Consider the following 14,893-nt stretch of genomic DNA (forward strand, 5'->3'; position numbering starts at 1 on the left):
ATTGATTTGACGCCAACCCTTGGAAGGGGAAACTCTGATTATGAACCAATCTACTTGTCTTATGATTACGAAAAACTACTAAAGTATATATGTTGTCCCTGCCAGAATAAGGCTAAAAAAATTGAGAGAAGGACATCAGAATTCCAAATTCCAACACGGTTTCACAGGGATTTCTCCGCATTAGTCATCCTTTTTATTGTCTTGCTTTTGTTTTGTTTGTTTTAAAACCGGATGCATGGTCTCTTTTACTATTGATTTTTGTTTTTATACCATTGCTTTTTGTTCCGTTGAAAATAGATCCACATTGAAATTCAATTATCTGCGATCCACATTGAAATTCAATTATCTTCATGGGTTGGTAGCTATTGGGAAATAGATATAAAATAAGAAACAAAATTGCAAAACACATTGACAAAATTATACATCATAAGTATTTAGAGTTAAATGTTTGGATATAGAGAAGAACATTAATTTTGAACATATTATTCAATGTATTACAACACTACACCATTTTATCCAACTTTATGATTATCTAATGCTCTTCAACATGTCTGTAGCCATTTTTTAAATCAAATACGACACAAAACACTAAAGTGGGGATTTTTTATTTATGGAGTTTTGGGTTGGAACTTGGTAAAACTATTTTTAAATTATTTAAAATTTCTTTTGAATATTTAAATGAGTTTAACTAAACTAGTATACAAGTTTTTATACATGAGGATTGTGGAGTTGATAAATCAAATTTAAAATTATAACTAATTCTTGTTAAATTTTGTACAAATTTGATTAAAAAATATAGCAAAAGACTTATAAAACACAGAACCGTTAGAATAAGGCAAGCATTTAGATATTCACCTGAGATCCTCCATTGACAAGGGATTTTCCCATAAATAAGGTGGTTGTGGCATATATTTTACTATCAATGAAAAATTATTGTTTTTTTTTAAGTAACTACCAGAATGATATTTTATAGTTAGTTTTAGCCTTTGGGAATGCATTAATTATGTGAGCTATAAACAACCTTGACTGGAATATTGAAACGGATATGAAGTTGTTATTTATTTCATTCATATGGAATTTTGAATTGACTTGAATATGGGAAAATACAATTCAAATAGCAAAACCCTATAAAATTACATATCTCAAATGACTTAGGATTCTAACCAATTGCATAAACCTTTGGCTAAATTGTGTCTAAGCCAACCTAAATTGTTGTTAATCATTTTTAAGTAGTTTTTTCGGCTTATCTACTAGTGAAATATTTGATCCTTCTGTTTCATTCTTGGTCCAACTAGTGTCATGTTCATAGTCAAGTTCATTAAATTTCACTGTGCAATGGTACACATTTGCTTTTGGTTGAGGGACGCAAAATAAAATTTTGCTTGAAAGTTGGAGGTTTATGTGTGTTCTTTTGCTGGAAAGTTGGTCGTTTATGTGTGTTCAATGTTAGTATAGCTCAGTTGGAACCTTTTGTTTGTTTTGGGGCAAAGGTAAAACTTATAATGGGTAGGGAAATTTCGTTAATTTCAATGTGGTAGGAATAAACTTTGATGTAGAAATTCAAAATAAATAGTATTGGTGACTTTGATTACCCATTTTCAAATCCAGATTACACCTTGCTTTTGATGGGATTTTAGTTATAGTGAGGTTGAGATGGTACACATAATAAGAGGGCCAAAATTGAAAAATTACAAAAAACGTTTGCTTGATATAAATTTCAATAATACCTACACCAAATACTTTAATTTCAAAGGCTCAAAATGGAGTATGACCTAAAAAAATTCATCTAAACTTTGGAATAAAATTATTCCTATTTAAATGTTGAAAATATCTTTTTTATTCTTTCATAATGTGTTTTTTTTTCTATGATAATGCACAATCTTTTGGATAGATAAAGGAATATGACAGTGAAAAGTCCATAAAACAGAAATAAGAAAAAAGAAGAAAATGATTTGCCTCCAAGACTTTGTCTATAATAAAGATTTAGTGTGTTTCATCCCGGCCAGCCATGCCATATCATGTTGATCCAACTATAGAATTGATAAAATAAAAGGAATATCGGATAATGGTAAAAGTTTTTATTGGAATGGTTAAAATAAAATGAATAATAATATATTTTAATGGTAAAAGTTTTTGTTGGATTTGTTAAAATAAAATGAATTTCTAGGAATATATTTTAATGGTAAAAGTTCTTATTTCGGTGACCTATACAGTAATAAAATTTAAAGAGTATGTTTTTGTATTTATTTTTCTAATTTATGGAAATGAATATATTTATATTTATTTTTCAAACACAATAATTTACAACAATTTAGCACGAGAGCTATTTATTAACTAAAGAGTGACGAAAGGGTAGTGGTTACAAAGTATAGCCCTTGTTAAGCTGTGCTGACATTAATCGGAATTGTTTGTTGGGCAGTGGTTACAGAGTATAGCCCTTGTTACGCTGTGCTCACATTAGTAGGAATTATTTGTTATTCGCTGACATTAGTAGCAGGGATTATTTTATGCTTAATTATTTCTTTCTCTTTAAAGGGTAATGGATAAAGGGTAAAGGGACATGGTGTAATCAAGAATTTAATGATTACTATAAATTGGGTGTGTTTAATACAAATTATAATAGACAAATGAATGGTTAATAAGGTTGATTTAGAAAGACACTATTTCATTTTAATTTTTTTTTTGTTTGAAAAGTTTATTTAATATAAACTTGTCACTAAAAGTACAATTTTTTTTTATAATTTTTCATCTCTAAAAGGTTAGATAGATATATGCCCTTCCAAATTAAATTGAGAGTAACCCTTCAAATTTGATCACTACGTGTGTGGCCGGAAGATATCTCACACAACGAGGATCCCAGGTGCAATTAATTACTAACCATCGATGTGACAAGTTCATTATGGTAAATTAAGTTCATTATGGTAATGGTAGATGTCTCCTCTCCACCGATTAGAATTTAAATAAATAAAATTTAATAATTGAAAATAATAAATTATTTTTATTATCTCATGTCCACCTTACATTTTGTTTAAAATTTTTTTAGTCAACAATAAATTAATTTAAAGATCAACCCTTGCCTACGTCAGGGATAATATGAAAATGTATGTTTATCTTATTAGTTACAATGTTTAAACTCCACCCAACATTACCCATAGTCTTATATAGTTCTTATGCCACGCCATATCTCGAACAATAAGAAAATGAAAGTTTATCCGGTTATTATGCCACGTCATATCTCGAACAATTTGAAAAGGTAAAACATACCGTTCTCTCGGCTTCTATCATCTTCATAACCCCCGAAATGAAATCTATGGAAGTGTGATTTTACAGAAACAGAAGCACACATGCAAGCACACGCAGGACTTTGCATGTACTGAACTGCAGTGGTCCTCTTATTAGATCCCAGAACTAACTAGAATCAACACCCAATTTCACATCAATGGCTGACAGAAGAAAGGGAGACGAGTACATCATATCTCCTGAAGAAAAGGAATTATACAAACAAAATGGATACGTGCATCTCAAGGTATGCCCTGGGGCTCATTACTCTCTCCTGCTATTAGAGTTTTGAATTTCAGTGATCTCATTATGTTTGCTGATGGAGGGTGGAGGGATTTTACCGAGATACTATGAGTAATACCCTCCAAGACAGTTAACTGCTTGGGAAAATCTTTCAAAGCTTACAAACTTTGCTTGGTTTGCTTGAATCTGCATGGGGTGCATATTCACCTGCCGGTGGAATAGAATTCAGAATTATTCAAGGGAAGCTTTTAAAGGGAGCAGAGACCTAGATTTTCCTCCGAAAAAATAACAGAAACAGAACGCGAATTTAACAACGGTGCTGTTTCAAATTTCAAGTGACTCTATTCGGCCAACGTACTCTTGTTTCGCTTTTGAGATTAATTCGACATATTCAGGATTTAATCCTATCTATGGTCTGCCACACCCGAATGGCAATAGCATGCCAAAGATGGACGAAGCCGGGTAAGTCCCGAGCAACATTGGCGGAATGTAAACCTGATACTTAAGATGAAGGAATTCTGCTTTATGTGGTGTAAACCCCTACCTCATGGCATGATTGCATGTCAAAGACGGACAAGGCTGGGTGCAAGTTCCGAGCGTCATTGGTGGAATGTAAACCATGTCTGATTTTTTTGCCATGGAAATATTTGGGCAGATCACATTCTGCCAGCTTATTAATTGAGAGTTAAAGAGTTAGATTGAGCCTAACTCCAAAGGCATTGATGAAAATTGACCTGTGGCCTTGATTAGCAAGGTACTTTAGCGACCAAAACTGGACCAATTGAACTAACCTTCGGCATTATCCATTTTTGACACTTGAGAGGAAAGAAGTCTGCTTTATTTGGTGTAAACCCCTACCTTATGGTATGTTTCTCAAAGCAAATTAAAAAAAAAGTTTCAGGACTTCCAAATGACTGCTTGCCTCTGTGATTTCTTCATTATTTTTCTCGATGTATTGATACAGTCTATGATTTCTTCGTTATTTTCCTCGATGTATTGATGCAGTCTAACGTTTAATTTTTTTGTTGTTGTAAGTTTGGTAAGACTCTCTAATTTTCGAGTTTATATGTTTACTATTTAGGGTAGCCCATGATTCGAACCCAAAATCTCCCGTTGGGTGAGACTTCATTCCACAGCCATCCACTTAAGTTACCCCATCACCCCAGACCCCAGACGGACAGTCTAACCTTTAATTTTGACTAGAATCCACGCTTTCTGTTTTTTGAGTTCCATGGGTGTCGGTTGGTAAGGCTACTGCTGCTTGTTGGTCTTGATGGGATGCTACTTTTGTCTCTTTTTTCCTTGCAATGGCTTCAAGAAACTTACCCAGAGGGGCTGCACTGCAGAAAACGGATTTCTTTCGACTTAGGTGTCAGATCCAAGGGTGTGTGTTTTCCCAAAATGACACATACCAATGTTGCTTGGGAGCGGGAGCTGGAGCGAAAACGGGAGCGGGAGCGACCATTTTCAGAAGCTCCCGGTTTGGGAGCGAATCCGGGAGCGATTTTTTAAAAATATATATATATATATATATATTTATATTTTTTAATTTTTGATACATATATGTCAACAAAAACATGTAGAATGATGAATTAGACATAAAAAACATAAAAAACATAGATTGATCATTGAACCACATCACATCAATCATCTAGAAATTATAATCGTCATCAACCATGTCCACAAGTTAGTAAAATACATATTATAACTGCAACATATTGAGTCTCATCATCATGAATCATGATTCATCAAATTCAATCTTAAAGTTTCAACTTCAAGCTTTCAAAATTGAAAATTCAATAACATTTATCATCATTGATCACCAAAGTTGTACTTGTAAGCTAAGTTTAACCATTACAAGAAGTAATATCTAAGATATTTCTAAATCCTAACTTCTAACTGTTAACATGATATGAAATGTTATAAATTTATAAAATGAAACATGAATAATGAAATGAAATGAAACAACTTTAGTCTTTCACGAAGCATCATATTCATAATTCACATCATTACCAATGAGTTATAATTGCCAAGGCCCAACTTCAAACTTCAAATTTTCATTGTCACAGTGATATATTGTTTACAAAAAATATCATTATGATATGAAAGAGTCAAGAGTCAAGAGTCAAGGACTCAAAACTCAATAGTTATGAAAACTAAAGTCTAATAGAAACTAAAAAAGACAAGTAAACTGTAAATCAGAATCTACATGTGGCCCTTGCCACGAGAGTCTCTAGGAGTATAAGCAGGTCGTGGTGGTCTTCTAGGAGTCTCCCGCATAGACCGACGACCAGAACTAGAACCTCCACGTGAGGGTGTAGATGGAGGTGGCGACAACAAAGGAACAAGACTCGGACCTCGAGCACTGCTACTGGATGGTGGAGGTGGAGGTGGAGGTGGCATGGCTGCTGCAGCTGCTTCATCTTCATCCCTTACAAGTTCCTCTTCCAGTTCCTCAATATATACAATGCCATCCTCCAAATTGTCATCCTCTGGGTGATTGTCCCAAACTTTATATGTGGGATCCTCATAAGCCCGATCACAGTAATGACTCAACAACCAGAAGTTGTAGTGCACATAAACCAGGCTTTCTTCTCGGTTTTCATTGAGTCTATTTCTTTTCACATTATGTATGTAGTTGTAGGTGCTCCAACACCTCTCTGCAGAAGAAGTATTTACAACCTGTGAAAGAACTTTTTTTGCCAATTTTGGCAAAAATCCATGCCCGCCATATGTTTCCCACCATGTGAGAGTATCAAATCTATCTTTGTCGTCCATTGCATGGAAGTTACCATACAAAACAGTGCCACTGAAGTATCTGCCTATTTCAAGGCGCACAGCTGCACATTCCTCCCTGTCAGGTACCAACTTTTCTAATGCTTCCATATCCTTTAGTTACCTCTGGATCTAAGTGGGGTTTGGTCCTAACCCCACCCCCTGCTGCAGGTTGGCCCAACCAAGATGTAGAGTAGTATTTTGGCATAAGGATATACGGCAAGCAATGTAGTGGAAGATTAAGCCTATTCCACCGTTCACACACACAATCATGAATCAGTTTGTACAAGTTGGGATCTCTATTATGAACAATGTCTTTTATTTCCCCCAACATGGTATCCATTTGCTCATACACCTCGCCAATCACTGGTTTGTCTGTATCTGCAAACCGAATCATGTGATAAATTGGCTTGGTGAAATCCAATACCTGCCTCACAGTTGTCCAAAACTGCCCATCAAGAGCGGCCTCCTCCACCATTTCAAAACCTGCCATGTCAGCTACATTTGTAGCCCTTTCCTTTAATACCTGCCAATGTGGACTTGATACCATGCTAGCTAATGCCTCTCTTACCTTCAAAAGGCGCCTGAAGGTGAGGTAATAGCTACCAAATCTGGTCTTCGCAATCTTCAACAACTCCAATCTCGAGTGACTGCGGAAAAGGCCATGGGTATTGCTATGATTTGTAATAAATTTTATCATTTGTTTTCCTTTCTTGTACAAATCACCAATCCATTGGTATTGTTCATTTTTGTTCTTGACAATATCATGCAACAGAAGGTTCAATGTGTGAACCAAAGATCCAGACCAAAATATGTTCGGGTATTTATCCTCAATAATTGCTCCTGCTGCCTTACAATTAGGAGCATTATCAGTGATGACTTGGATGACACTGTATGGGCCAATACGCTCAATTGTTTCAAGTAATGCTTCTGCAATGTTGTTGGCGGTCTTGAACTTGTCTGAGTAATCATGTGCAGCTAGAAAGATGGGACCACTAACAGACATAGCAAGAACACTTATCAATGGCTTGCCTTTTACATTTGTCCATCCATCAGATACAATGGACACCCCATGGTCAGTCCAAGAACTTGTCATTCTATTCAAAGAATGTGATATTTTTGCTTTTTCATGATCAAGGCCAACGGTTCTTGCCTTGTCATACCCAGGGCTCTTGTATCCTTTAGGGGCATCATTTATGGCAGAAACCATTTCGTGCCAATAAGGTGAGCGAAGAACATTGAATGGTATCCCACATGCATAGAGAAACCTGTAAACCTTTGAATCCACATCATTCCTACACCCCTCATCAAGGAAATCTGATATGGTTCTACGCCTTAAAGATGATGACCCTGTGCCTCCATATCCACTGCCTTGGGAGGATGCTGAAGGAGTTCTTTGTGAGTGTGAGCTTGGTTCAAAGAAACCCCTTGATTTTTTTGATCTGTATTGGGCTTCCTCCTCTTCTCTTATGTATTTGGCTCTATCCGCCGCTGACACCGCTGTACAAGTTTTGATTCCTATTTGTTTGTCTCCATCCCATGGCCTTTTCCCGCAGAGGTGTCTTCTAGCACGGGTGTATGAACCTGTGTAATCAGTGTTGCAATGGGGGCAATGAAATTTAGTGGTTCCACCCCCTCTCCCTGTTTCAGCCCTGTTAACATATTTCCACAATGGAGTTTGGTCTTGTTTAGTTTTTTGAGGGTCATGTTCACCCTCCTCCAGCTCCTCCTCACCGGGGTTTTCACCAATTTGACTTTCTCCAGCTTCTTCATCCCCCTCTTCAGTTTGGCCCCTCTGTTTCCTACTCTCCAGCACCATAATAACCATAAAAGGGACCAGGAAGAGGAAAATGCCAAGAAATATAGCCAGGTCCATGGTGTTTGATGTTTGTAGGGTTTTGATTCTTGAATCTGAAATTAATTTAATTTATTAATTTAATTTAAATACATGATTTTTAAACTCAATAAGCTAAATTAAATTAATTAAATTACTACCTAACCAGCTAAACTAACTAAATTACTAAGTTACTTACCTCTGCAGGCTTGCTCCTTGCTCCTTGGCACTTGCTCCTCGCTCCTTTGCTCTTGCTCCAGCTCCAAACTCAAGCTCAATGAAGTAACAATGAATATTTTTTTGGCCCATTGGCCTTTTAAAACCAAATTAATTTTTTATTTTTTATTTATTTATTATTTTTTATTTATTTATTATTATTATTATTATTATTATTTATTTATTTATTTATTTTTTTTTTTTTTTCGGGTCCGCGGAATTTTTTTTCGCCGGATCGCTCCCGGCCCCGCGCGAATCGCTCCCGGAGCGATCGCTCCCTATGGTGATTCCTAACAGACCAGGGAGCGTAAATTTTTTTGAGGGAGCACGCTCCCGAAAATCGCTCCCGGACGGAGCGATTTTGGGAGCGCGCTCCCGAGCCGCTCCCGCCCGGAGCGCGATTCGGGAGCGGGTTCGAGGGGGGGAGCGCTCCCCAGCAACATAGACCCATACCCAGGGCTTGCATCTGATATCATCCCTTTGAAACTCCATACTATGCTGGTAGGGCAGACCATAATAAGAACAGAATTTGGGTGGAGGGCCAATCACTCCGTTGAACTAACCAGTGAATCAATGCCCTTTTGGCAACTGCCTTTCTTTTCGAAGATGTGTATCTTTGTTTCATCTACTTGACCTTCCTTTAAGCCTTAGGGAAAGTGTTTGACCGAGTAACAAAAAGCGATTGTTTTGGTCGCTAGTTCTGTTTAAGTAGCTTGAGCAGGAACTTCTTTTACAAGTTTCAACGTGAATATGAAGTGGTTTGAGACATTTCAATGGTTATTACTCTGGAAAAGAGTTCATTAATTCTATTCCCAATGGATAAAGTGAAATATCTCATGTTTTTCAAGTGAGTCTGATAAACTGTTTTTAATGCATCAATGACTTAGATTTAATCTCTATTGTACATCTGCAAATCATATTAGAGTTTTGGTAGATTAGGGTTTCAGAAAAGCATAAATATGACAGGATAGAAAGGTATTGTACATAGTTGAATAGTTGAAAAGGTTGAGCAACCAGAAGATAGAACGCAACACACAACAGGAAGAGGATCAACTTGTAGGTTTTTAATAGGTTGAAAATGATTAGTACAACAGAGTCATACAATCGTCTGGTTCTATGCAATGGCCATACCACTGTTGTCTTCCTTTTCTCTGCAGGTAATACCTTCTTTGTAGGCAGTACATCTCAGTTTGAGGTGATTTTGATAACCATGCAAACTGTGATTTTGGCAGCTTCTGGTGGTTTCCTTGTGAGCTTTGATTAAGGAACAAAAATCTGATTTTGAGGAGTAATTATCTGTTCTGTTCTGTTTAGACTTGAAATTTTATGTTCAATTTGAACGTTTTTTTTCGTTTAAGAGAAATTCTTTGGCGTAAATCACAAGATAAATTATTTGTCAACGCGTTTCGAACCAACAAGTGTGGTTTTTTTTTGTATTTTGAACATTTTTGATGTAGTTGTGGAGGGGAAATTGTGAACATTGACATGGAGGAAAATTGTCAACTTGTAAATCCTATGGGTCAGAAAACTACTATCTTGCCATTTTCTCCTTGTAAGGATACCGGTCTTTTGGTTCAAGAAAAGAAATCAACCTCCCTCGCAGCCCAGAGGCAAGAGTGAGGTGGCTTGTACCAGGCCAGTCCACAATTATACTTAAGAACGTTTTTCTCAGGCTCGAAGCTAATACAACAATATTCTTCAAGGCATCAAAAATCAACATATCAGTAGAAGGGATGTGAACCTAGGTGGGTAGAATAACAATCATTCCGCTCAACCACTCAAGATAGCCTCGGTTGACGTTATAAGGATACCCTATGAACTGACTCTCATATATATATATATATATATATATATATATATGGTAAAGTAAGTGTTGTTACGCTCTTTTCAGACTCTCGAGTTTGGCCAAGTCAAGTTAAAGTTGGGATGAGTGACTCCTAGAGACTTGCCTAACAGACTCCTTAATACTTATTATTTGCTAAGATGTACCTAGCTGGGAGTGAAGACTTCATGGCCCAATGTACAAGGCACCAATCAATTTTTTCAAGTTCAGAAGTCCAACAAGGCAATATTGACCTTTCTTCTTCTATCTTTTTTTCTTTATGCAAATTCTGTACCACCATGGGGAAATTGTAAAAAAATATCACTAGCATGATGAACTTATGTAAAAGACTTAGACCTTTGGAGCCTGTTTATTAAGGAAGTTGTTCCAAAATGTTTTCACTTAATTAATTATTTTTTCTTTTTAGAGAAAATAAATAATTTTTTTTTACTCACATCCTCTGAAGCTGGAGTGTGTCTTAATAACTAAGCCTTGAGTGTGTTTTCTAAGTCTAGGGTCAATGTATATTACCATGCTAGACATTATCTTGAGTCTCGCGAAATTGCATTAGGTTTTAGTCATAGTTCCACCAAGTTTCTAGGACGTAGGGATGGGGGAGTAGGGAAACGCAGGAGCCGCCTATGCAAAAGCTCCCCACCAATTTTTAGGAAACGTGGGGGGACGTCGGGGTCTTTAACATACGAGACCCTGACAAAAATAGTAAAATTATAAATATATCATTGGAATTTATAATTTAAATGTCTTTGTCATTATATAACACTTACATCATGAAGGATAAATTGATGAATTGAAACAAATTTAAAACGAAAAGTATGATACAATCGTACATGTAATTGTAACATTGTAGAATGAAAATAAAAGTTTAAACCATATTGAAGTTCCAATTGTGAATACTAAATATTGAAATAAAAGTCAAGTCTAATACATCAAGATTCAAATTTTTAGAGAGTCAAGTATAATGTAGCATATATCAAGATTCAAAACAAACTAAAGTCTACAACAAAAGTCTGAAACAAAAAAGCATATAACGTAAAAACATATCAAATGACAAATGAGCACAATTGCTCAAGGTAATGCCCCGCTAGTCTCTACATCCAGCTGCTCCATGAATAAATCAGGATCAACCATGTCACCATCTGAATCATAATCACTTGCATCTTCAAACATGCTAAGTGGCACACCAACCAACTCCATCTGTGTCTCATCAAGTCCCTCCTCCATATCTACCTATGCATCATCCTCTGGATCAACATCCCACTGTGTTGCTGGTCCCTTCAAATATGAAATAACCAAAAAAACCCTTCCCCCCATCGATTCATAGTATATTTATAATATTTTATAATTTTTTTTAGGGATTTGACTTTGTTTTTTATGATTTGACCTCAATTTTTTTTTGGAAATGTAGGAAACGTTTCCTATTTTGGGAGGAGATGCCCCCCCCTTCGAGTTTCCTCACGTTTTTGTTTTTGGGGATGTGGGGAAACATCCCCCAGACGTCCCATGTCCCTGGAGCGCAAGGAGGTGCGGTGACATGTTTCCCATGTGGTAGGATTGTTGAAGAATGTAACTAGTGTCGGTCTTCATAATTGTATTTGAGTCATGATGTAATGTATTTATCAAAAAAAAGAAAAATAAATTTTATTATTAAAGAAATTGACTTATTAAAGCATGGTTTTCATGCTTGGGTCAATTGTTTATAGGTCAAAGCCTCCATTGCAGGCTTCTAGAGCTTATGCCAAGTGTCGTTGTCCATGTCATAATGTAAAGAACCCTTTTTGGGATTTATTTGTCAAGAAGGAAATTTATTTTATTGTAAAATAGGTCAATTAGGCCTCCTTCACCAAGTCTGCCTCAAGGAAGGACAAGTCGGCCTCAAACAAGGGAATTCAACCTCACAAACTCAATATATATTGGAGCAACTCAACTTCATTTGGTGGAGTCATTCAACAAGTTTGAATTGCAATCGCTGGAAACAAAAAAGTGCGAAATTCGAGAAGGAAGAAGGAAAGGAATAACGAAGGAGGAGGAGGTCATTATCTAGCCAAGAAAATCGAATTTTTCTCTCTTGTCCCACACGTGCGAAGTTTTGGAGTGTTACAGGGGGGCCGAAATTCTGCAGTAGCTGGGAGGCCGAAAATCTGAAGCTGGGCCGAAATTCTAGAGAAGATGGGGCCAAAATTTCTAGGTTGATGCTGGACTATAGCTGTTGAACAAGAAGAGACTATTGAAGGTTGCTGGAAGGATGACTTGGTGGAGGAGGAAGGTCTTTGGTCTAAGGTCTTGGTCTTTCTCATTTTGAATCTACTAAAGGAAGAGTTATGATTGGGTTTTTGTTAAATTTTGGTATGTTCTATGCTTAGAGCAGTTTACTTCTTTTCTTCTTATTAGCCACTGATTAGCAATCACATATTCATTAAGTAAAGTGCAGATAGAACATTAAATGAGCGACAAAAAACAAGCCAAGACAAGAGACACAAGATGTGGCGGCTAGCCAAGGACAAACTCCAATGCTGGGAAACCCTTTGATCAAATCTTCTTTTATCTTCAATAGTTCAGCAGAGAGAAATAGTACAAAATCAGAATTCTGTAATTTTATATCAGCAGCAGTAAACCCCAGATCAGCAAAGCCAAACTTAGTCAAACGAGATGAAATTGACCTCCAATATGCTAGGTCAATTTCTCGATCATCTAGTCCTGAAACAACTTGAAGAAACAACCCATAAACAGCGCCAAAAACACAGTCAAATTGCTGTTGACTGAAGTCAACCTGTTGCCCCAAACTAGGGTAGTCAACGCTGGTCAAACCAGAGGTCAGATTGCCTCGGTTTGCGTGCCAAAATCTGTGGCCTGCCTAGGAGAGGCAGCCACACCAAAACCGCACTCCTGAATGGTCAACGCTTGGTCAATGCTGGTCAAAGAGATGACCTGCAGCTTCTGCGTCCTTCTTTCTGCGTCTTCCTTGCCCTACTGCGTCTTCCTTCTTCCCACGTGTGAGCTGCTCCTTGTGTAACCCAAAGCTAAGGAGAGAGAGAGAAGAATGAGTGAGATGAGATGAGTTGATAATGAATCAACCTCACTTGTACTTATATGATTTGCTGGGCATGTGTGCCACACATTTAGCTGCTGGCCGACCTTGACAATTTGTCAAGTAAATACAAATAAATTCATATCTCCATAAATACTTGTCGGAATCGGATGATCTTTAGATCAATCCTACACCTCTCAATAAGAGGAATCTAGGAAAATATCAACTGCCATAAATAAGATGACGCACATGGAGTTTGGCCCTAGTTGCCAATTTTAACACTCCCTCTCAACTAGGGAGAACTCCATTTGCTAATCCGCGTGACCGTCGGTACTGTCTCAGCCATCAAATGCACTGCCTTGCACTGCTTTGCACTGCTTTGCTCTGCTTTACTCTGCTTTGCTTTGTTGAACTATGAAGAAGAAGAGATGTTTGAGAATGTATCATACCATCCTCCACTGACCCGAAGTCAGTCTCAGAGTGTGTCAACCACTCTCACTGATCCCAGATTAGTATGATTTATCCCAGATCAATGGAGGTCATCCTAGCATAGGGAGTACGGTAGATACAACGATGCGTCCATCGATAGTACTACTAATGGTCCCTAACCCCATTTCCCTACTCATTGATCAGATGAGAGGTACTTCCCATGAGTCCTAGACAACATGGGTAGGATGCCTCGACTGGAGAAATGATCATCCTGTCCACAGGAGAACGAATCATCTTGTCCCACAGTTGCCATGGGAGAACTAATCATCCTGGTCCACAGTCGCCACGAGAGAACTAATCATCCTGGCGCATAGGAGAACTAATCATCCTGTCCCACAGTCGCCACGGGGTGTCATAGGGGAAGGTTGAATCTTTCACCATGTACATAGCGCACCACCAGGGGATGGTGAGTCGCCCTGTGGTCGCATGTCGCTCCAAGAAGTACCCCGCACCCCCCTGGAGCTCCCAGAGCTCAATATATGCATCATACACGACCCTCATAAGAGGGTCTCTCAACGACACCAAGTCGTTCTCGGAAAGTCAAGAATTTGACCTTTCCAGGGGACTTCGTCAAAATGTCGGCGACCTGTTAATCTGTACCGATATGTTGGAGCCTTATTGCTCCCTGCTGTACCATATTCCGGATACAGTGGTACCTGATATCGATGTGCTTGGAGCGATCATGAAATACGAGATTATCTGATAAACGAATCCCGCTCTGGTTGTCACACAGGATCACAATATTATCCAATGTGAATCCAAACAGCTCATTGAAGAGCTTCCACAACCAGAATGCTTCACAAGAGGCCATACTAGCAGCAATGTATTCTGCCTCAGTAGTGCTCAAAGCCACCGACTTCTGCTTCCTGCTCATCCAGGATATCGAGGCAGATCCTAAAGAGAAACAACACACGTGTTGAATGAAAAGCATATATCCGAACGGGAGTGCACCAAGAACATCAATGCTCCAATGAGTTGACGATACTTGGTAGCATTTCGTAAAACAGGTCTGGCAGCACTACCGCTTAACTTCTTGAAGTCAAGCTCCATTGGGGTAGTCACGGGCTTGTAGTCCACCATACTGAACCTTTCCAATATCTTCACCACATATTTTCCTCGAGATAGGAAAATCTCCCCTAGTTTCTACCAGACTTCCAGTCCTAGGAAATAGTGCGTCAATCCTAGGTCC

At 37.8% G+C, this 14,893-nt stretch overlaps 1 protein-coding gene across 2 annotated transcripts in view; it reads left to right on the forward strand.

Annotated features, from left to right (window-relative positions):
- Nucleotides 1–3,233: 3,233 nt before the first annotated feature.
- Nucleotides 3,234–14,893, forward strand: part of LOC149231495 (uncharacterized) — a 261,806-nt gene continuing 250,146 nt past the window's right edge. Inside the window, exon 1 of one of the 2 annotated variants that reach the window (XM_089379200.1) lies at nt 3,234–3,526. In XM_089379200.1, coding sequence (XP_089235326.1) covers nt 3,440–3,526 — 87 coding nt within the window. In that variant the 5' untranslated portion in view covers nt 3,234–3,439. Of the gene's footprint in view, nt 3,527–3,654; nt 4,387–14,893 lie in introns of those variants that run through there. The other variant, XM_089379201.1, reaches the window with a different exon arrangement.

This window comes from Pinus tabuliformis, chromosome J (assembly GCF_031772625.1).
Source record: "Pinus tabuliformis cultivar Carrire ecotype Pingquan chromosome J, CPIR1, whole genome shotgun sequence".
NCBI lineage: Eukaryota > Viridiplantae > Streptophyta > Pinopsida > Pinales > Pinaceae > Pinus > Pinus tabuliformis.